At 38.5% G+C, this 24,792-nt stretch overlaps 1 protein-coding gene across 1 annotated transcript in view; it reads right to left on the reverse strand.

The window, feature by feature from the left end:
- The window catches only part of TWSG1 (twisted gastrulation BMP signaling modulator 1), a 63,764-nt gene extending 45,591 nt beyond the window's left edge, over positions 1-18,173 (reverse strand). The window contains exons 1-2 of the mRNA XM_001364879.5: positions 18,034-18,173; positions 15,808-15,966 (exon numbers count right to left, since the gene is read on the reverse strand). Coding sequence (XP_001364916.1) covers positions 15,808-15,927 — 120 coding nt within the window. The 5' untranslated portion in view covers positions 15,928-15,966; positions 18,034-18,173. The remainder of the gene's footprint in view (positions 1-15,807; positions 15,967-18,033) is intronic.
- Positions 18,174-24,792: the final 6,619 nt, after the last annotated feature.

Raw genomic sequence — 24,792 nt, forward strand, 5'->3', positions numbered from 1 at the left:
ATATTATACTAGTTTAAATTTGTGAGGCTGTATATGATTCCTTTTACCAGAAGAGCTCAAAATTTTTCTTTTTTCCACCTACCTCTCCTCAATAGTCTAAGAACACAAATTTCATGACATCTTAATAACTTTTATTATAAAATTTGATACTTCAAAGTAGTCACAATTCATTTTGCTACCATGTATCTGTGTCCTATTTTAAATTTTAGTCAAAGGGTGTGCAATAGAATAAGAATGAATGCTAACTGGTTTAAGAAACAGCCTATTTAAGAGCTGCCTGAACATGTCTTGATGATCTAACACTAAGGGGGATGTTTGTACACCCTCTTAATGGACGTGCTATGCTTTGACATTTCAGTGGGAGTGGAAATGATGTTATGGTAATTGCTTAACAATTTATAATTTAGTGATTATCTACCAAAGTTAAAGGCTTTGAGAACAAAGGAGAAGGGTGGAACTGATAGCTAATTTATAGTATTTTCAGGATCACACTAGTGAAGACAACGAAGAGTTCATGCTAAAGACTGTTGCTGCCAGGCAACAATGATGATGTTTGTATTTCTCTTTCCTTCCAGTTTGCTACAGTAAGGAATCAAGAACACTGATATTTCCACCCACCCTGCCCCCTGCCAGAAAGCAGAAATTTAGTTACAAAAGATGAAATGCTTCAGAATTAAATTTAATTATTTTCTCATTGGAGTAAATATTTTCTAAATTTTCATTTTCCACACTTTTTTTTTTTATGAAGTGTGTTGTTGGTTTTTGCATGGATCTGAGAAGAGCACCTGGTGAGACATTCCTTAGCCAATGCAGAACCTAGAGCAGGGGCCCCCAAACTGTGGCCCCCTGAGGTCGTTTATCGGGCCCCCGCTGCACTTCCAGAAGGGGCACCTCTTTCATTGGTGGTCAGTGAGAGGAGCACTGTATGTGGTGGCACCGCAAAGCGCTGCTCATGTACAGTACTACTTTCGGTGACATAATCCTTTGCGTGGTGCCTTGTTCTGAGAGTAACTGAACGAGAACGAGAATGAGGCGCCATGCAAAGGATTATGTGGCTGCACAGTCAGCATGGTGAGCGGCGATCTGGGGGAGGGGATTCTGCACTGTGTATACTGCTGTCCAGTATAGTAGTGGCAGTGATGAGCCTGTGCAAGCTTCTGATATCCCAGACAGCAGTATACAGATTTGTTCATTGATTTTTTTATAGTCTGGCCCTCCAACAGTTTGTAGAGACAGTGAACTGGCCCCCTGTGTAAAAAGTTTGGGGACCCCTGGCCTCGAGGCTCAGCAACTTAAAAGTCTTGAGAGGAGTTCAAGGGGCTCTGAGAGGTTCAGTGACTTGCCTCAGGTTATAGAGCCAACATATTGGTTGCAGGACTTGAATTCACTCAATAAAATTCTCATGGCTCCCTATTTCCTCCAAGATAAAAGAGAAAATTTCTGGGTGGCTTTTCAGGCCCATCACCATCTGGTTCCTTCCAATCTTATTACTCTTTAATCCTGTCCACATGATCCACAATCCATTTGTCACTGACATTTGGGCTGTTACTCACATTCCAAAGTCCACCTCCCATCACCTGCCCCTCTGCCCAGCAGCCCTATGGGAGTGCTGCCTCCCCCCCCCTATTTGGGGTAAGTGATGGCTCACATACTGTGTGAGGGCTGCAGTTTGGGTACTTGATCCCTAAAAGGTTCACGGTCACTGACCTAGGTAAATTAAGTTATATGTAGGAAAGACAGTGATCTTCGATGACAATGCATGAGCAACTGGGGCAGGGCGAGGGGGAGAATGGAAAAGACCTTTTAGGAGCTGAAACTAAGAGGCAGAGGTTCTAGGGTTGAGTTCTTAGGCATACTCCTATAATGTTTGAAATTTTAAAAGAATTTATGAAAACCTGGTTCATTAAATTAAACACAACCAGCATTTTTACTTCAGAATCAAAAAGTAGTTATCAAGTTTCTATTTTTGTGAAACCTCATTTTTTTCATTTATAAAATGAAGATAGTAATACTTTTACTACTTACCTTAAAGCTGCTGGTTGCTGTGAAAAGTATTTTGCAAAACATAAGGTGCTATGTAAATGTGAGTTATTGTGAGAATATGGAGGATAAGAAGAACGTACAAAAGCGAAAGCAGGTTGAAGAAAATTTTGTTGTGATTTAGTTGTTTTGAGTCATGTTTGACTCTTTGTGACCGACCCCAACTGAGATTTTTTTTGGCAGTTACTGGGGTGGTTTGCCATTTCTTTCTTTGGCTCATTTTACAAATGAAGACACTGAGGCAAATAGGGTTAAATGACTTTCCCAGGGTCATACAACTAGGCAAGATTTGAACTCAAGAAGAGGAGTCTCTGGGTGAGGCACTCCTTCCTCTGTATCACCTAAACTACTCTAAAGAAGACAGAATACTGTATTTAAATTTGATATAAACTTTAGGTGAATCACTTAATTCCTCTAAGTTGATAAGCATTTATTAAGCACTTACTAGGTATCAGGGAAAAGGTAATAAGTTCAGTTTTGGACATGCTGAGTTTAAGATGTTTAAAGGGCAGTTGGAGATGCAAGACTGGAGGTCAGTAGAGAGACCACTGATAGATAATTATATCTGAGAATCATAAGCATAGATATGATAATTGAATCCATGGGAACTAATGAGATCACCAAGAGAAACAGTCCAAAGGGAGAAGAGATGTGAGGGTCTAGGATAGAGCCCTGTGGGGCACTCATGGTTAGCATGTATTATTTGGATGAAGATACAGTAAAGGAGACTAAAAAGGAGGCCATTCTCTCATCTGAACTAACAGCTTGTGGATGTAGGGATTGCTACTCTTCCCTTCCTAGCTACTTTGTCTTTAAAGGTGCAATTAATTGGTCATACTCTACTATGATAATTATTTTATTTTAAACCTAGGGGGGTGGTGATGGCCTCAGAGATTCATGAGTTCCCTCCTCTGCTGCTATAAGCAGTTAATGTTAAATAAAATGTAAGGAATACAGTTATAAATGCTCAGAGCTTCCTTTAGAAATCAACCTTTAGGCAGAAATTTGGCTCTTTGCCTCCATTATCTGTAGCTAACTCCTAGCCTCTTTGTGTTTAAGGTAAATCCCCTGGCCCTCCTCAGCTACTGTCTTATCCTGAAGATGCTTCTCCCAGTGGGATGCCTTGGCTCCCTCCTTTTGCAGCTGAGTTCCCACCAGTTGTGCAATTTGGGTCCCAAGCCAGCTGAACCTACTTCTCTCTCCAGATTTTAATAACTTGTTCCATGCCTTGCCTCTCACCTATTCAGCTTCCCCTATTAGAATGTCAGCTCTTTAAGGGCAGGGACTTGTATTCCCAGGACTCTTTGGTGAATTTGAATCTTCTAGCAGACCCTTTCTTGGAATTTCCCTCCAGTCCTTAAGGAGGTGAAGACATCAGGAAGCCTCACCTTCTCTACCCCACCTCAGGCCTTTCTTTTTCTCTTGCTGCCCCTTTGCTACCATTTCTTTCTTGGCCCTTGGGGGCCCTATTCCTTTCTCTCCTGCTAGACCCTTGAATCCTTTGGGCATTTTATTTTTAAAAATGTAATTTGTAACAAAAACTTATTTTTTCTCCTCACCCCTAAATTGAAACAAAACAAAACAAAAACAAAGTCTTTGTAACAAATATGCATGATCAAGTAAAACAAAATCTCACACTGGCTTTGTCCAAAATATATCTGTATGAATCTGCATCCCACATTTATCAGTTCTCTGTCAGGAGAAGAGTAACATGCTTTATCACTGATCCTCTAAAATTGATGGTCACTTTGCTGATCAGAGTTCTTGAGTCTTTCAGTGTTACTTATGTTTACAATATTTTTATTGTATTCCTGTTTATTTCACTCTGCATCCGCTCAGACAAATCTTTCCCCATTTCTCTGAAACTGTTCCATTTGTTTTGTTTTTTTAAACAGCAAATAATATTCCATTTATATACCAAAATTTGTTCAGGCATTCCCCAGCCTGCTGTTTTATACAAAATGCACAGAACATGAACTTTGTATCCAAATACCAACAGCCTTCCTGTGTGGCATTTAATTTCATCCTCTGGCTTTCAGCATCTTTTCACCCATAGTAAAAAGCCTTTGCTGTGTGATTGATTCCATAGTTATTTGGGCCTTGTTTCACACCTGGCTTATAGCTTTATTGATTCACAATCAAGAAGTTTCAGCTCTTTGTAATTATTAAAGGAGGGATATGGGCAGGGATGTGCTGAAGCCAGCTTCATCTGGTGTATTATATTTTCAGTGTGAACATTTCTATATGGGAAATAGGCAAACCTACAAAAACAAGGCTTACTTTATTGCTCAGTTGTTTGTCTAGACTGAAAGTGTTAATAATGCTGATTAAGTGAGTATCAGCACACCCTTGTATATGGGATATAGGATTGTTTTGAGGATCAAATGAGATAATATATGTAAAGGGCTTTGCAAATCTTAAAGTGCTATTAGTATGTTGTCTAAGTCATACTCTAATCACCTAAGGAACAAAAATTAGACAAAGTACTTCAACTTTAAGTTTATGAACTTCCCTAAGTTTACTTTCTAATTTTCATTTTCTTGCTTGAGTCTCAACTTCTCTGTCAACTATCTGTCTACACTACATTATTTACTGCATATGCAGAAATATCTTCCCTATGGAACTTTCCCCTGAAATACCAGTTTCACCTAAAAACTTTTACAGAGAATCAATGATTTTATTAGGCAAGGCGCGTCAATATATGGATTCTTTGCCTCTATAAATCATTTAGGAGCCAAAAAAACAAACAAACAAAAAACACCTATTGGAGGGAGGGAAGAGTTTTTAAATTCTCTAATCTTTTCCATACCTAGTCTACTTTTCCCTCCACCTTCAAAACTTCAGTCATAAAGCTTTCTTTCACCCAGTGAGTCAGGAATTTGCACAAGAATACTGGGAGTTCAATTCAATCCAACTTAAGAGGTTCTAAGAGCCTACTATGTGTAAGCAGAGTACTAGGTACTAGAGATTAAAAAACAATGTACAGTCTTCGCTCTGCAGGAGCTTACCTTCTATTGGGTTAGGGGAGGAGCCATGACAAAGGGTGTCTGGTGCCTAGACAAGTAGGAAGTTTATACAGAAGGATTAAGAGAAGAAATGAGGTAGAATTCAGGGCTTTCACAGCTTTAGAAAATGTCTTTTCTTTGGGCTATGCTACTAGAAATTGTGTTTAATTTCTTGTGACAAAAACTGAACATATACTAAATGGAATGGAATAAGTGAACACCAACTACATAAAATTCCACAAAAATCCAAGCTAAAAGTTTATTGGCTGCTAATTATTTTCCAAAAAGGAAAAAAAAAAGGCTGCTAAAGTTTTCTTGTTGAAGTCAAAAACTAAAAATAGAATGTTTCCTGTATTTTCAATGTTTCCACTTAACTAAGGTTCCAGTGGTAATCTAAACTTTTAATGTGGAGATTTTTTTTTTTTGCACAACACAGGACAAGTAGCTATGCAGATCTGTGACCCTCACTGTGGTAGTGGGTAATTCAAGACTCCTAAAAGAAAGATACATCAGTATTAACTACTTATCCTGGAAAAAGTATAATATATTTCTACTTTGCCCTATGATGGGAGTCTATTCTTCTCCCTTCTGCTTAGATCTTCAGGACATTTCCCTCGTGGTTAAAAAAAACCCCAACAAAAAACCTTTTTGGGTTTACTTTAGAGCATAGGATGAGGTATAGTAATAACTTAATTCCAACTTCAATAAAATGTTAATTTTTTACATGTCATCTAGATCTACTTTAAAGGTTCAAGCATAGATCAGATCTAGAAATGACATTATTAAGCTGACCCTCCCTAAAATTTCGACATCTAGTTTTTATTTAGTGACATAAAGAGTAGACATAAAGTGAACAGGAAAGACTGAGGTAATGTAGAAAGACTTGAGAACCTCAGTTTTACTCATCTCTAAAATAAACATGTTCTAGAACTTCTAGTTAACATTTTAGGACTATGATGATCCTATTTCTGATCCCCATGTAGGAATTTCCCTTTATGAAAATTCTCTAAAAATAGTTAATTAAAATATTACTTTGTATTAAATACATTTGTTAGAACTAGAAGTCCTAATGAGAAACCTTATTTCAAATATTCACTCTATGTCTAGTACATATAGAAAAAACAGATTCCACCAAAAAAATTATTAAAATATTTTATTAATATTGACATTAAGACATTTTTCCATTTCCATCTAACTGGTTATGTTACTCATTTTCAAAGGATATCTTTTATTTAAGTGGCTTTAATTCAAAGTGATAATTGTAATAATAAGGAAGTTACTGAGCAACAACTCCAATAGTATGCATGCCAAAAAAACTTAGGACTTATTAGATAAGATCTCCTCTTCCTACTGAAGTCCTACACTCAAATTAAGTTCATACTGGTATAGCAGTGAACCTAGGGCTTTAAGGATTAGGTCAGCACAGCACAAGTTCTAGCAGGACTTACAAAGTCAGAGAAGAACTACATATAGAGCGAGCAAAAGAAAACTTCAAGTCTCTGGTCTAAGAACCAGACTAGCTGCATGAAAAAGCTCATCATCAGAAGAATGGCCACAGAGTGCTAGATTTTTTTTTTTACTGGCTACAGCAACTCATAAAGGTAAATATTTATGATCTAGAGAGTAGATCATAATGATTTAATCTTAACTCTTTTCAAGCCAGAATCTAATAAGCAGATACAAAAACATCTAGTCTTAACAATTGACTTAGTTAATATCATAATTTGTAGATCTTTAGTAAAATATGACTCAGGAGGGCTTTATTAAAGTCATTTTCCTAGCATATTCTTGGATAAATTGGGTAAAACTGAATTTGGGTAAAATTAATCTTTGGAGCTATCTCACAGTACCAGATCTGTTTCTCCAAGGGTTAATAGACATCTTAGGCACTTTGGCTCACAATGCTTGGCACTGCCAGTAGTCAGTGATAAAAATTAAATCCTATTTCGAGTTGTGCACAACTTTAAGGAATTCTCTTTTCTGGTAGTCCATGCAAAGTTATTAGAGCAAAATCTTTGAAACCTGGCATGCTGGACAAATTTGGGTATGGTTTAATTAAAAAACCTGGTTAGCTGGGAGTTATTCTTTCTCCATGAATATTCTGAATGCTTTCCCCCATCAGTTCTACCTCCATTTCCTTTCTCTGATCTCAACCTATTTATCATAGTTTTGGGCTTCCCTCAGACAACTTCTGTCCTGGCATCAGTGCAACTACTTGCACAAAAATCTGTACAGGGGGAAATGAAATATGCAAGTAGCTTAAGCTGTCTAGTTTATTGGGTTCCAGTTAATAGGTATTTAATTTACCTCACTGCTATTAATATAAAGTCTCATCCTGTACTAAATTAAGTACCCAACAAGCTTGAAGTATAACACTATGTGCAAAATGTTATCAACTTTGTTCAAGACTCAGAAAGCTGTAGTATTTGTTTTATAAACATTTATTTTGGGGGTAGAAGTTAAAAGTCTAAGGAAGAATCTTATTTATATTATGGGATTGAATACTATTAAATATTTCTACTTTTCAAACTTCTGCCAAGACTTGAGAAGTTTGATAGTGACATTATTAAAACAACATTACTAAGAAAATAATGTTTATTTGATTTAGAAGAATATAAGAGGGCTCTTTAAATTCAACAATTTTAAAGCTTTCTAAAATATGCCTTAAGAATATGTTCCTATGCACTCTTTTCCAAACTATAGTGAAAAATATTTTAATAGATTATTACCTACTGTACACTACCTGATTTTTATACAAATTCTTTTTAAAATGTAATTACTTAATATATACATGAACTTCAGTTTGTATCCAAGCAAACAAATCCAGAAGATACACAATGATGCAACCAAAACCATTCCAAAGTAACTTCTTATTATGACATTGCTAAAGAATATTAATTATCAGGAAATTAGCAGACTATGTTGTCACTTCTATTTATTATATTATTTTATTATATCAAGTAGATGGGGGAAAATCCAAACAATTAGCTTTGGGCACAAAAGGATAAACATAAATATAATTGTGTTGCTCTAATCAAACAATACTATTTTGCTTTACCAGACATCAATAATAAACAATAGCTAAACAAACTTTTAAGTTGAGAGCAGAATTGTTAAGATAGTAATAGTCTCCTCTTAATTGACCTAGAAGGATGTTAGGTGGTTCCTCTAGGAACCCTAACTTATATAACAAAGACTTTAGTGAAATTGGTAAACAACTATGAACCTGTAGAAACACAAAGCCTGTATTTATTTTAATATTTAAAGTACTATGATTTGTTGGGTGTAGGGCCTTGTATCAACACAGGCTGCAGTTTCTGTGACTTACAGACTGGCCTTTGTGAGATTCTCATCCCCTGGGACCAACCTGACTCTGAACTTCTTCAAATTTAGCAAGGCTGTTCCACAGAAAATGAAGAATACATTCCCCTACTGTGAATTTTAGAATTACTCCATCCTGCTTAGTCTTTAGAATTCTAGCAACCAGGAATGTCTACACCCCCACTTAAGGATTAAGTGGCAGGGAGGAAGGCCTATGACCACCATGTGCTAGCAAGTGACAAATCAGAAACAACTGACTGATCCCCTGGGTTGTCCTGGGTCAAGCTTAAGCCACCACTAGTACATGTGAGACACAGGAAATGATGTAAAGAACTGCCTATATATTTCACGTCACTTCCCGTGATCGGTTTCTTGGCGGCGTTGGGAGCTCTGGGCAGTGTTTGGTGTACTTTGGGATTTGGGCTCTGTAGTATGGTTTAGGTGAGGTCCCTGAGTGACCTTGGTGAGTAAACCAAGGTTGATTCCTCTTTTCCCTGATCACCTGAAAATCACTATCCTTCTTAGGAGGCCCCTCATCTCGGAGGAGACCTCATGGCTAGAAGTCAAGCTAGATTTAATCTTCTGAGAAGGCCTCATGGCTGAGGCCTCTCAACTCCCTTTGATTTACTTCAGGCCAGAGAAAAATCTCCTACCCAAACCCTCTTCTTCTCCTTCTTCTTAATTTCTTCCTTCTATTGTAATTAAACCACCATAAAAATTCCAAACTGACTTGAGTATTTTATTGGGATTGAATTTAAATCCCTGGTGATCACTAATATAATATATTCAGTCAACAACCCTAATTTTACACTTAACACTACTAAGCCTATAAAGGCTATATTGAACATATTACAATACATCTAAAAGGTATCCATTTCTTTTAGAAACCTAACAAAAACTTTAAAACAATGTATTCTATAAATCAAATAACTCATTTAATCTTCTCAACTTATGTGAGTTTATGAAACATCATAGAACAAAATTATCTTAAGTTAAAGATAAATTAAAGAAATTTTTTATTATTATAAAGAAATTATGTAATATCCTTAAAGAAAATTCATGAAACTTATTTTCTCAAAGAATTCTGAATGAAGAAAAAATATATTTATGGGTTTTTTTGGTCTGGACTTTGATCAACTTAACCTAACCCTATGCATTATGAGGTAATGCTGAACTACTCTTTTATTTGGTAACATGAAGTCAGGACTAATGTTTTGGACATTTATTCTGGATTTTAAAGATTTTCAGTCATTTATAAAGTTCTGGGCTAAAGTCAGATGATTTGAGTTCAAATTCACTGCTGATAACTACAACCTATATGACACTAAACAAAACTTTTAACTCCCATATGTCTCAGGCAACAACCTAGGCCCATGTTGGCAAAGGTGTGGCACACATGCCCCCTCAGCACAGAGGGGGCTGCTCCATTCCCCCTCTTCACTGGGCCTGAGGACATTTTTTTTAACACTTAACTTCCATTTTGGGGTCAATACTGTGTATTGGCTCCAAGGCAGAAGAGTGGTAAGGGCTAGGCAATGGGGTTCAAGTGACTTGCCCAGGGTCACACAGCTGGGAAGTGTCTGAGGCCAGATTTGAACCCAGGACCTCCCGTCTCTAGGCCTGGCTCTCAATCCACTGAGCTACTCAGCTGCCCCCCTGAGGACATTTTTTGTATGCCCTGCCTCTCTGTCCAGCAGCCCAATGTGAGTACTTCTTCCACTCTCTGTGGTAATTCAGAGGGGTTCACAGGTAGCTTGAAGGTGCAGTTTGGGCATGTAATCTCTAAAAAGTTTGCCAACACTGATCTAGGCCTTTCCTATTGAGTAAACAGATGAATTTGTTTCACAATACAAATAGGGTGCTTTGAAGCTGATTACAAGGGATAGAAGAAAAAGGATCTGTTATGAAAGATTTCTAAAAAAAAAGAAAAAAGAAACTAGAAGTTTTTATGAATATTCCTTTAAGGACAGAATCCTCTCTCATACAATCCTATTTATGAGACAATCTAGTTAAATGACCAGAAGTTAAAGGTTAAGTATATTAAACAAGATAACTGAATTTAGCTTTACACAATGTTTAAAGTTAAGACTTCCATATCCTTAGAAGCACAAAATAAATATTTATGTGGGGACCACCCTTAAGCATAGCAACTTGTAGGAGTGGCACTAATGACTGCATAGTCTTATAGCCCTAGTGGTAAAAAATATTTACATAACTATGAGCCCTCAGAGAATTTTTTTTCCCTTAGCTATGTTTTGAGTATACAAGGCTTTACTGTCAGCACAAATATTCCAAAACCCTATAAAGCTACTTTTCGTCAACACTTCAAACCAAATTAAAATATTAGTTGACTTGTTAAAAAGTATTTGCTAGTTTTCCTTTTTTAATAAAGTATCTAAAACTAAGTATCAGTTCCAAGGCAGAAGAGTGGTAAGAGCTAAGCAACTGGGTTAAGTGATATACCCAAGGTTACACAGTTAGGAAGTATCTGAGGTCACATTTGGACTCAGGATCTCCCATCTCCAGACCTGGCTTCCTATCCACTAAGCTATCAAGCTGCCCCTTTCAAAATAATCTAAATTTTTTATAATGCAGAGAGAACTTAACTTTAACTATTTGACTACTATTTACCAAGAAAAAGAATATCGCAGCTGCTTTTATCCAACTCCCCAGTAAGTATTAACATCATTAATGATACTGAACATAGCATGTTAAGTCCACTTCTTTTCAGTGAGTTTGCAAAATCATAGCTTTAGGACTAGAAGAGACCTAAATAGTCTACTCTTCTCATTTTATAAGTAAGGAATTGAAGCATAAAGAGATTGTGATTCCCTCAAGGTCACATAGCTAATAAATGTCTAAGCTGGAATTCAATACCAGGTCTTCTGACTCCAAATTCAGGACTTTTCCACCTATGCTACATTTGACTAGGTCTACCTATATGGATTTGTAGTTCTAGAGAGTCCCATAGTTTCATATTTTTCATATTTATGTTGCTTCAAAGAGATTAAATAAATGATATATTAAAATATAAACATTCAAAAGGAACTTCATTAATACTTCCTCACAAAGGAAGAAAAATTTCAAATGAAATAAAATTATCTATGCTGTAGATGAGAACAGAGAGTCTAAAAAACAATTTTTTCTTAGTGTGTAACCTTGTACTTTCATTTGACCCTGGGTAAGAGTAAATACTCAGATAATTCACATTTTACAAAATAAAGAAGGGATATTATAAAGACCTAGGCATAAAGTTGAGAAAAAAATCCATTTTATCATCTTGAACTCAGCCCATATTTTTCATACTCTTCATCTCAAGTTGGGAATAGGAAGTTAGGTGTTGAATAGACAAGTAGGTGGCTCAAAGACTAGAGCTCCTTGCTTGGACTTGGATTTACCTGTGATCCTGGGAAAGTCACTAAATTTTCTTTCATCTCAGTTTCCTTTTCTATAAATTGGGGACAATAATAGCATCTCCTCATTGAATTGGTCTGAGGATCAAATATTATCAAATGTACATATGTTTATATATGTATGTTTTATATAGATAATATATGTATATGTTATATATTCTATTGTCACCTATATAAAACATACATGTATATTATCACATTTGAACCTTACAACAACTCTGTTAGGAGTACTATTATATATATGTGTATTTGTAAACTACATGAACTATATAAATTGCTTTGTAAATCTTAAAGTGCTATAAAAATTCTAGCTATTATTATTTCTACTAAGCAGATATATAGTCTCTTACAAAACTTCTAGTCAACTACTTGGTTATGAAAGTAGTCTTCTGAGGCAAGCAAAGTAAAAGTAAACATAGAATATGAGATATTAATGAAGCAAGTATAATAATGCCTATTAAATCAAGGTACACTTTCAGTTTCTTTTGCAAACCAGAACATGAATGGAAAAAGTTTTTTTTTAGAATAATAATTTAAGTCCCATAATGATGTTATTTTATAAATAATTCTAAGAAACTGTATTCTAGTTTCCACAGTGAAATTAGAAGCTACAATCAAAAAGAGGTGCTAGCAAAGGCAGTCACACCGAAAGTAACAAAAAGTGACAGCTGACAACTTGACATGGAAAGAAGCAGAAAAAATTTATAAAAATGGGGTTTTAAAGCCACAATAGTGTATGGCCAGATAGTGCTATGAAAATAGTCTTACAAATCTTTTGCTATACCATAGCCAAGTACAATAAATGATACACAAAACAATAAACCTGAGCCATTAAGAACAGGTTAAAATATATCCTAAATATGCTAAAGCAGTACAGCGTAATGAATAAATAGCTAGACATAGGCTAGGCTTGGAGTCAATAATACTTAGGTTTAAATCCCATCTCTGCCACTTAATAGTTGTATAACTCTGGAAAGGCCAGTAATTTCTATCTGCCTCAAGCAACTTCCTAGAACTCATTTATTAAAAATCATATAGGAGTGTAGCTAAAGATTATTTATATTAATGTTATGCAAATTTTATATTCTGCTTTAAAATGCAGGGAAATGGTAAAAAAAAAGGTATTTAAAAGGAATAAATTTCAGTTACCTGGATAATACATTTATGTAGAGCACCTTATTCTCCAACAACATTAAACTGATACTGTAATTAGACAGAGTATCTGTCTTTGTTGTCATAATTGAAACAAAATTTATCTTCAACCTGGAAATAAAACTTGTCAACAATTCAGACTATTTAAAAACCAAATAATGAGGCTACATTTCAAGAACAAAATATACTTGGGAGAAAGAAAAGAATCATCCAGTGTTATATAATTGTTAAGCAAATAAACGGTCCCCCAAATATATCCAATTTGTTATGCCTATGTTTTTCTTCTCTCTCAGATATAATTATCATGAATTACAATGGCATCTGAAACATAAATGTCATTTTAAAAATTTAAGTTGATAGGAAAGTATAACCTGATAAATTATAGATGCAAAGCATTTTAATCTATTTTGTAGCCAAGAAAATCTGCCTCTAACAATAATAGTGCTGAATTCGGGACAGTAAATTAGCCTTTCAGAACCAGGAGTGAACTTCACAAGGCCATAAATAATAGAGGAGTTGCTAACTCCCTCCATCAATAGAGAGAGTTTCAATGTAAGAGTTCTCTACAATGATGAAATCACAAGTCTAAACTAAAAAAAAGAAAATAGTTTTTTCAAAGGTCCTTTAGAAAATAAATAATGAAGGAATTGAAATCAAGAGTTTAATCATTGTTAAAGTGGAAGAGGAATGCTGATAATAATTTTATTTGGTAATCTTTATGAAATAGTATAATAAAATGAAGATGAGTTTAAATCTTTAAAAAAAAAAAACAACCATTATACTGGGTATAGAGACTCAAAATCCTTACTATAGCTTTTTCTTTTCTTTTTTTAAACCCTTACTTTCCATCTTAGAATCAATCCTGTGTATTGGTTCTAAGGCAGAAGAGGGGTAAGGACTAGGCAATGGGGGTTAAGTGACTTGCCCAGGGTCACACAGCTGGGAAGTGTCTGAGGTCAAATTTGAACCCAGGACCTCTTGCCTCTAGGCCTGGCTCTCAATCCACTGAGTCACCCAGCTGCCCCCTACAGTTTTTTCAACTGAAAGGATCTGAAGACCAGTATAGAAGGTATTAACGTTTTTCTATTTCCTAGTAAATTTGTTGGTAGTTTATTAAAACTGATGTAGAAATCTCTCAGCTCTGCCCTCCCAGATTCTTTATTCAATCTTAATGTTTTCTAGTATTGAATCTACCTGATCTACCTCTGAAAGGTCATCTAAGGAAGGGGACAATCAAGTTTCAAGTCAACAATCTTTCATATATCTATATATTTCTAAAATACAACCCCCCAACACCCCAATCGGTTGTCTTCTCTCCATTCACCCCATCTACTAGACCATTGCAATAACCTCCTATTTAACTCCTGTCTTGTGGTGTCTCCTCTCCAATCTATCCTTCACACGACTGACAAAATAATCTTCCTAAAGCACAAGTCTGACCATGTCACTCCCTTGCTCAAGAACCTTGAGTGGCTTCTGATTGTACAAAAGAGGAACTTAGATTTGCATTTAAAGCCCTTTATAATCTGGCTCTAGCCTATCTTTCTAGGGTTTTTTTTTTAGCCTTTTATACACTTTACATGACAACCAAGCTGGTCAATACATTGCTCCTGAAACTTAACCCCAAATATAACTTTCTATTTCCTGATTCTGAAATTATCTTTAATGCTTGCCTATGCACTCCCTCCTCCCCTTTATTTCTTATGTTCTTGTTCAATCATTTCCAACTCTTCATGACCCCATTTGGGACTTTCTTGTCAAAGGTACTGGAGTGCTTTGCCATTTTCTTCTCCAGATCATTTTACAAATGAGGAAACTGAGGCAAAAAAGGTTAAGAGAAATCTAGATTTGAATTCAGGAAGGCTAGTCTTCTTGACTCCAGGGCCAGCACTTTTAACCAATGCCCTACCTTCCTTCAAAACTCAATTTGAAGGGAGAGGTTAAGTGGCTCAGAGGATTGAAGGTTGGGCCCAGAGATGGGAAGTCTTGGGTTCAAATATGACCTCAGATACTTCCTAGCTGTGTGACCCTGGGCAAATCACTTAACCCCCATTTAGCCCTTACTATTCCACTACTAAGATGGAAAAAAACCAAAACTAACACTTTAGAAAGCCTTTCTCTCTAATGCCTGTAGTTTAGTGTTTTCTTTCTCTCTTAAAAATATCAGGCATATACAATCTATATCAGTAGTAGGTAAGTAAGCTCCTAGAGACCTGGCACCATTTTTCAATTTGTCTTTGTATGCCCAGGAATTAGAACAGTGACAAAACATTTCTTGGATTGATTAAAGACTCGGCTCAAGGGTTGGCTTCCTGGGGAAGCATTTTCTGATCTCTCTCTCTCTCTCCTCTCAAACTTTCCTAAACCATTTTGTGCATTTTGTTTTCCTTTACTCCATCCAAACCCATCTCATGTTATCCTTATTTTCATACATTTTGTATCCTATAATAGAATGCAAACTCCTTGAAGTTAGAGTCAATGTCATTTTTCACCCATCCACAATTTAGTATAGTGCCTTACAAAGAGGTGAAACTTAATAAATGAATTGAGTTTTTATAATGTGGGACTTGGTAACAGATTCTGATACCTGAAGATGTGTTTGTGGCTCCTCAAAGTAGAATCATGTCACTGACACATAAAAACTACAAGTAATAAAATGCAACCAGAAATATAGATTCTAGTCTCACATAGGGCATAAAGAGAAATTAATTTCTATTTCAAAACCTCTTAAATACTCCTACAGTGGAAAGGCACCGAGACAAATGAAAAAAATTAAAATAAATACTGTAATATTATTATAACAAACAAGGGGAGTAAAGTTTTCTATGACAAAAATTATATTCTTTATCTTCCATAAAAATAATTTTCAGTCATACCTGAATGAGGCATTTGCTCACATCACTAGCACAGAGAGCTTTGTTACAACTCAGTGAGAAAGGGATCCATGTTAGGAACATCAGTACGGCTACAGTAGGCATAAGATACTGTGACTTCATGTTTCCTCAAAGCAGACAAATGGTAATCCCCACGAAACTCTGAAATAAAAGACTTCACTTCAACAGAGAGCCATGTATTGGAGTGAAAATCAGTCTCTTAATTTTTAATTCTTTAGAATTATTCTAGCGAATGTAATTTTCAATGGAAGTTTATTAAAAGCTCAGAAAAATAAAAGCTCTGTCTTATAGTATGATATAAACTATCCACAGAATTACAAAAACAAAACTCTGACTACGGAAGTTGACAGAGTTCCAATATAACCAAACTTAAGTAACCTAGAATATGTCGAACAGGTAAAGGTTGGCTTGTGGAGATTAGATAATTATTCATTCTTTTTGAGGTGTTGGTTTGTTCGGGCCCATTTGGTGAGAGAATATGAAGTAATTGTAAATCAGTCTAAATATGATCTAAACTTTAGAAACTCATTGATAGTACTTTAACTGAAAAACTTTTGTTTTATATGTGTAAAGCACTTTAAGTGTGTTTCAGTCTCTGTAAGTTATTATTACCTACCCATACTTAAGTGAATAATGGAATAGGGAGGGAATTCAAAATACTAATTGCAGGAATTCATTATAAATAAGGCCCTATTATGAAGTCTTTAAAATTATAACCATAAAAACCCAGAAAAAAGATAAACTCCCACAAATTCCATAGTCATTGAATGTAAAAAAGTAAACTTCTTGAATATATGATATAAACATTTATTCCTGTATGTGTTCATATTGGCATATGTACATTTTACATTTCAAGTTAAAAAGGATAGTTAAGTTTATGAAATTTCTGAAATGACACTATTTTATCCTAAGCATTAAAATTTAATGATCCAACAATAGTGAGAAAAGACTCCTCCGTTAATGATGGTAACCATGACTCAAAATTTAGAAAGAGAAAGCCCTGTTGATTATTACTAGAGCCACAAAACATTCCCCAAAGGCCGTTAGTCACCCAACTTTGTAACTTAACTGACTCTGAATGGGATAATTTCTGGAGCCACTAGCTTGTGCTTGTGGAGCCAGAACCAGCCATTTAAAATTAGATTTTTTCATTAGCCTTTCATCTTATTGACACTACAAATTAAAGAATATTTGGTATAATAACCCCTATAGGGTTACTTTTTCTAAAGCTTTAACAAGTTTAGCTTATAAAAGAATCTATTCTTTGAGAAGAAAAATTTCAATTAAGAGATGGACAACACAAAATTAGTGACCCATAACAATAAAAACCTCAATTCTGCTTCACTGAAAATGCTTATTTCCTAATACTTTAAATAACTTAAGTAAACCTCCCCTCCCAAACCTTTCTTTCATCGTACCAATTTCTTCTAAACTAAGTTAACTTACGTCCTCCAGGGAATGCCCATAATAGCAGAACTAAACCCCGATGAAAACCTCTGCATTTCGGATGTACTTCAAACTATTATTCTACACGATGCTGAGCTAAGTGATATCGCACAGTTTCTGAATTCGGGTGAGGATACTGAGGCAGAGAGCAGCCGAGGAACCCGCCCAGGGTGGAAGCCTAAAGTTTAAAGCTTTTTCACACTTGGATCAAGGCAGAGGCGGGGTTAGGGGGTTGGGTGAGGGAGGCAGATGTGGAGAAGAGCAGGGACTTGTTCAATCAACAAGCACTTGTAAGAGATGGGATGGGCTCGGGGCTTAATTTCTTTCATTTCCCAGGAGAAGGGGGGGGGAGGAGGTGGGGTAGCAGAAGAGGGCGAAATGAAGGGGGAGGGAAGGGAAAAAGAAGAGGAGGGGAGAAAGGAGGCTATAAAAGAGAAGAGGAAGGGGAGTGGGGGGGCAGCTTTGGGGGTTAGAACAAGAGGAGGAGAAGGATGCCCTCAAGAAAGGATAAAAGCTTCCAAAGGGTAAAAGAAAGGTGGGCCAAAGGCAACCACCCCTCCCTAGCCGCAACTGTTGTTCCTCAACTCAACAAACATTTAAGTGAGTCTTGCCTTGGAAACAGCCCCCCAACCAGGGCAGCGCAGAACCCCGCACCCGCCCCCGAGCCGCCGCCGGCCCCTTCTCCTCCCCGGGAGGCCTTGCCCGCCCCTGCCAGGCCTCTTCGCGACGCCCTGCACTCGGCGGCCCCCAAGTTCCCCTCACCGTGAGGCACGAAGCGGCGGGGCCGCCCTTGCTGCTCTCGGTCCCTTTTTCCCACTCGTAGCGGGCGAGCCGGGAACTTGGCCTTGGGGGAGCAGCGTGTGCAGATGCTCGGGCCCAGCCACCGCCGCCGCCGCCCCCTGGTTCTCCCGGCGCCGCCCCCCCCCCCCCCCACTCCCAGCGCCGAGCGGGGCCGCCCCGCCTCGGGCACCTTAAAGAGACAGAGCCCTTCTCCCCTCCCGCCCACCCGCCTGGCCGCTCTGGCTCCCTCCTCTGGCTTCTGCCCCCTCCTCTCAGGCTCCTGTTCCCTCTCCTGTCCCCCTTTTCTCAGGCTCCTGCCCCCTCTCCAGCCTTTCTCCTTCCTCCTTCCCCCCACAGCACCCCACCCCCAGCCAGTCTCTTGCCCCCTCTGCTCTGACTCCTGTCCCCGCCCCACCTCTTTTCTCTCTCCTGTCCCCTCCTCTTCTATGGCTCCTGCCCCAATCTCTCCCTCTGTTGCCTCCTTCTCCTTAGCCCCCCCCCCCTGCCCCCCCATCGGAGCTCTTCTGCCCTCCTCTTATGTGGCTCCTGGCTCCCATCTTCTCCCTTCCTCCCCTGCCTCCTGCTCTCCTGGCTCCTTCTACCGCTTAGCCCAGGTCACTCCCCTTCCTGCCCCCACCTTTGTCCCTTTCTTATCTCTCCCTCTCTTGTGCCCCCCTCCTCTCTGGCTCTTGCCCCTCTTGCTCCCTTTCCTGCCTCCCTCCTCTCTTTCCCTCTCCTGCCCCCTCTTTTAATGCATCCTTCTCTTCCCTCTTCCTTCATCCCCAATCCTCTTATTCTCTTTCTCTGTCCCTTCTCCTCAACCATCCCTTGCACCTTCCCTCTCTCCATCCCCAGTTCTAGAGCACATACACCACTCAGGGTGCACACGCCAATCCTCCCCCCCCCTCCCCGCTTCTGGCTCTTTTCCCTATTCATCCTTTTATCTCCTCCCTCCCTCACTGCAGTTTCCTTTTCCCATCGCTTCCCCACGTCTCCCTTCACACACTTTCTCCAACCCACCAGCATCCATTCATTCCTTCCTTTATATCTTTATCAACTCCTCTCTAATAACTGGCTAACTCCCCTCTTCCATTACTTCCCCCCAAAAGATATGAAGTTTCTGATTAAACAAGAGTCAGCATCTTAACCATGAGATTTCATTAGCTGCAGTAAACAGCAATTTGATAAATTATCCCAATTAGGATAATTATTATCATAACTAGTGACACTGACAATCACCCTCACCTCCCTGCATACACTCCCTATTCACAGAACACACAAATAGCCCGGATCTTTCTTTTCTAGGTAAATGGCAACTGTAGCATCTTACTCACCAAGGAGGGTGGAGGGGGAGAGGTAGAAGCATCTAACCCTAATGGGGTTTTGGCTAAGACTGAACTTCTGATAGAGTTTTTGCCAGACCTTCCTTCCTTCCTTCCTTCCTTCCTTCCTTCCTTCCTTCCTTCCTTCCTTCCTTCCTTCCTTCCTTCCTTCCTTCCTTCCTTCCTTCCTTCCTTCCTTCCTTCCTTCCTTCCTTCCTTCCTTCCTTCCTTCCTTCCTTCCTTCCTTCCTAAAACCCTTACCTCCTATCTTAGAATCAATACTATGTATTGCTTCCAAGGCAGAAGAGTGGTAAAGGCTAGGCAATGGGAGTCGATAGATCCTTTCGTAAAGGGTTTCTAGACCTGCCCATTGGTACTTTGTTGGTATAGCCTTGAAGAAACCATTTTGCTTTGTTTTCTTTTGTTTTAACCTTTAACTTCTGACTTAGAATCAATATTGTGTATTGGTTCTAAGGCAGAAGAGCAGTAAGGGCTAGGCAATGGGTGTTTAGTGACTTGACGGGAGTCACAAAGCTAGGAAGTGAGAAACCAGGTTTTTAATGGGGGTTTTCTTTGTGTGGGATGTAGGCTGAGGGAAAGTTTCCAAACTCACACTTTTACTAATAATGTCTGTTCCCTCTAACCAGTTTATCCCCTTCCCTCAGTGCTAGAGGGCTACAGAACATCTTTGATAATGCCATAAACCTTGTGAACCCCCTCCAGCTTGCTCTTTGCTGTGATGATGGATCAATTGTCAACTCATCCATTAGATTCACTTTTTTAAAAATGTATTTAGTATTTACATGGTTGGTATTGTTGATTCTAAGTTCTCTCTCCAAATCCTTGACAAGCTCTCTCTCTCCAGAATTTAGAGACCAGGGGAATATTAGAGAAGACCTGTGGCAAACAACTTACAGCTTTTGCTCTGTCCCTTGGGATATTCTGCTTAGTTATGGTAAGAGCTTTCCTATTGAATTCCCTGAGTATACATCCAGGCTGTCCTTAGCTCCTGGCAGAGGTGCTGTTGTCGGCTAATCTTTGGTCACTACTAGGATGGCCAAGAGAAGCCTGGGACACAAGGAAGCTTCTTCTCTGGTCAATGAGGGCCAAAGAGATCCATTGACTCCCAATGCTCCCAAACCACCACCCCTCCTCCCCAACCAAGTACTTCCTTCTCAGGAATTTTCTTCTTTCCTTACTCATTGATCAAATCTCTTTGGTATTTTGTAGACAATCCAAGGGCATTATCAGATTTCCTCAGTAAATCTGAAAACTCCCTGGGCAACTTCATTCCAACTGATTTAGTCCAGGCAGTGATCATATTTTTGAAACCCTTAACTTATGTCTTAGACTCAATACTGTGTATTAGTTCCAGGGTAGAAAAGCAGTAAGGGCTAGGCAATACGGGTTAAGTGACTTGCCCAGGGTCATACAGTTGGGAAGTGTCTGAGGTCAAATTTGAACCCAGGACCTCCTGTCTCTAGGCCTGACTCTCAATTCACTGAACCGCCCAGCTTCCCCCCAGTGATATTTTCAAAATCCTCTAATTGATTGATTGAGAGACTCTCACCTGGTTAAGGCATGGATGCATAGCATCTTATAACTGACTTTAAATGGGACTGGTGACTTGATTTATACTCAATCCCCAGTGACATTTATTATAAGAAAGCATCCAATTTCAGCAATGGGAGGGAAAGAAGAGGAATACTAATAGTCAAGAGTTTCTGTAGCTTAAGGGCAATATCCCTTAAAAATTATCTGACTCCTTGTGATGCATTAATACTGAACTCACAGGCATTTATTAAGAGCTTACTGCTTGCCAGATCCTGTGCCTGGTGCTGGGGTCACACACGCAGAAAACCTTTAAGAAACTTTAGTCTCATTGAGAAAACTTGGCTTTGCCTATTTGGGAAGACCACACACAGAACAATAGTAAAATCTGGTCTTAACAAAGTTATATTTCTCACAGTGAATATATAAGCATTCTGATTTATCTATCAGTGTCTTACAAGTTGGGGGGTGTCTTTTAAAAGCATGAATAAGTTCCCCAGAGAGTAGAAGTTCCCCAGAAAAGTATTTCCACTTCCTGATGGACATCTAAAATGGAATTTACAGACTCATCAATTTAGACTTCAAAGGTATTGCAGTGGCTGCTGAATTCAATCCCCTTATTTTACCGAGGAGTGAAATTGAGAAACAGAAAGGTTGCCCAAAGTTTCCCAGGTTGTAAGTGATTGAAGCTGTCCTAGAAGGAAGGACTTCCTGCCCCCAGGGCTACTGCACCACCCATTACACCACACTGCCTCTCCTGAGCCTATAGATTTGAAGAACAGAATGTTCCTATTAGCAGCCAGCCTGAGCCGTCACCTGATATAGCTTTTCTTAAAAAAAATTAAACCATTTATTTAGTACTTATTATGAACAAACACAGAAGAGATACAAATACAAAGTGAACCAGTCCTTAAGAAAGACTTACATTACAATTAGGGAGGTCACACTTACAGGGGAGAGCTGGCCAGAAAGGAGTGTTTTGGTTTGGAAAGGTTCAGGGATGGTGAATGAATGGTAAAATAGTAAAAAGAGAAGATTTCTCAGGGTGGATAGGGTGAATAGTGTACCAGGACTGGAATTGGAAGGACCAGGGTTCAAATCTAGCCTCAGATACTTTCTAGCTGTGTGACCCTGAGCAAGTCACTCAACTCCATTTGTCTAGCCTTTGCCCTTCAGTCCTCAAGTGATTACTGAGAGAGAAAGTAAGAGGTTTTTTTAGTTTTTTTTTTTTATTCAAAGAACTGGATTTTCTATAAATCAATAAATAATTACTGAATACTCTATACTATGATGGATATCTGAGAAATACAGACAGAGGAGACATAAGAGGTTTATAATATTCTTATATTTCAGTAATTGCTAATATTAACAACATCACTTTACATATATATTAACATTTTTTTTAATTTTAAAAACATTTTCCCATGGTTACATGGTTATATATATATATGGATATATATATATATAAAATCACTCATAGTCTGTTTCCATATTATATATATTTGTAATAGAGTAATCTTTTAAAACCTAAACTCCTATTCATCTACTTATATATACAAGTGATAAAACATTTGTTTTTCTTCTGCATTTCTCTCCCCACAGTTCTTTCTCTTGATGTGGATAGTGTTCTTTCTCATATGTCCCTCTGTAAATCTTTATGTATATATTTTCTCTTAAAATGAAAAGTTTACTTGACCCTACCATCTTCTCATGGTCCCTTTCACAGTCAGACACTCAGAAAAAAAAAGCTATCTATAGTCGTTGCCTCCATTTCCATCTTCTTGTCACTTCTCAGTCTCTTGCAATCTGGTTTCTGCACTTGCCACTCAGGCGAGATTCTGAACCACGTCCCTGATGCTTATTATCTAGCTGACTTTGGACAAGTCATTTCACCTCTAGTTTCCATCCATAAAATAAGGGCATCAGATGGCTTCTGAGGTCCCAGCTTTATGTCTATGAAATTGCTCTCTAAGTTCACCAATGATCTCTTTATGGATGAATTAAAAATCTTTTTCTCAGTTTTCATACCATCTCATCTGTAGTATTCAACACTACTGGCCATTCTGCCATTCGGAATAATTTCTCTGCCCTGGGTTTCCTTGACCCAGCTCTGTGATGGTTCTCTTGTTTTTTGTCACACTTATCTCAGAGGATGAGTTCATCACCCGTGTCCCTGCCCCATTCGTGTGGGTACCCTGGCCTGGTTCCCAGAGCATCCTCTTTGTCTCCGGTCTTTCTTGGCCATTTCATCAGCTCGTAGGAATTCCATTCTACTTGAAAAGATGACTCTCAGACCTCCAGACTCATATACATATATATTTAGACATGTCATACAGACACACGTGGTTAGGTTTCTGCAGGCACACATACATCTGTATGGCTTCTCTAAGTGGCTGTCCTGTACAGCACATACATACACATTGACGCATAGCCCATGACACCTAAATGTGTATCTCTCTACAGAGTATATGTCTACACACACACACATCCCTATGATTTATCTAAAAATACAGCTGCAGATTGTGTCAGGAAGGAACAGACGTTTCTAGAATCTGTGCGCCTCTCGGCTTCCCCAGGAGGCAGAAATGACACAAGAGGTTAAGAAGAAAAGCCACTTGTGGGAAAGGACCTCTTTGTACAAAAGTATTTATAGCCGCACTTTTTGTGGTGGTAAAAAATTGGAAAATGAGGAGTGTCCCTCTGTTGGGGAATGGATGAACAAAGTGTGGTATCTGATGGGGATGGAATACTATTGTGTTGAAAGGAATGACAAACTGGAGGGATTCCATGTGAACTGGGAAGACCTCCAAGAACTGATGCGGAGTGAGAGGAGCAGGACCAGGAGAATGTGGTACACAGTAGCAGCAGTATTGTGGGACGATCCCTGCACAAGGCTTACTGAATCCCTCAGCCTATGTCATTTTCCCTATAAATCATTCAACCCCAATTAAACTCCAAATCATTAAACTTTGTCACTGATCATCAGGGGGATTCTGCGTGTCCGTCTGTCAGTTTGACCCTCCTGTAATCCCAGAATCATTTCTCTCATCCTGGTTTGTTGACCCATCAGTAATGTGTAGAGCTGGTCTTTACAATAGACTTTGCTCAATGATCCAGGACAATTCTGAGGGACTTAGGACAAAGAATGCTGTGCACCTCCAGAGAAAGAACTGTGGGAGCAGGAATGTAAATGGAAGGATATTATTTTCACTTGTTTATTTGGGTATATGTGTTAGGGTTTTGGTTTTATAAGACTTACAAAAATGGATAATATGGAAACCATGTTTTGTGGGATAACACGTACAACCTAGATTGAATTGCCTGTCAACATCTGGAGGGGAGAGGGAAGAAGGGAGAGAGACAGCTTGCATCATATAACTTTGGAAATCTCATGCGGAAATGTGTTATTAATTTTTTTAATTAAAAAAAAATGAAGAAAAAGCCACTTTCCTGGTTGCTCTAAGGGAGGGGAGGGGATGCTTCCCAGCTTAGCTGCTTGAATAGCAAGTAAGCCATTTATCCAAGCACAACAACAAATGGAAATTAGAGTTGTACAGATTGGAATATCCAAAAAAATATACAAAAGCAAATGTATTTTGCTCATCCTGAGGTAAGATCACAGCTCAAGCCAAGAGAGAGCCTCAGTATCCCCCAAGGGAAATTCTCTCTTCAAAGTCTTAACAGAGAAGCTGGCTTTCCCTCGCGTCTGCAGTTTCCAGTCTTGCCTTCTCTCTCTTCTGGAGTCGCTCACTTCATGCTCCTCTCACACAGAAGCTCTGGCGCTGACTCTGCCCCTCAGACAAACAAGCAACATTGCCTCAGCATTCTCTCCCACAATTTGGTGATGTGTCTCCTTCCATGATCCTCC

Source organism: Monodelphis domestica, chromosome 3 (genome assembly GCF_027887165.1).
Source record: "Monodelphis domestica isolate mMonDom1 chromosome 3, mMonDom1.pri, whole genome shotgun sequence".
NCBI classification, from domain to species: domain Eukaryota; kingdom Metazoa; phylum Chordata; class Mammalia; order Didelphimorphia; family Didelphidae; genus Monodelphis; species Monodelphis domestica.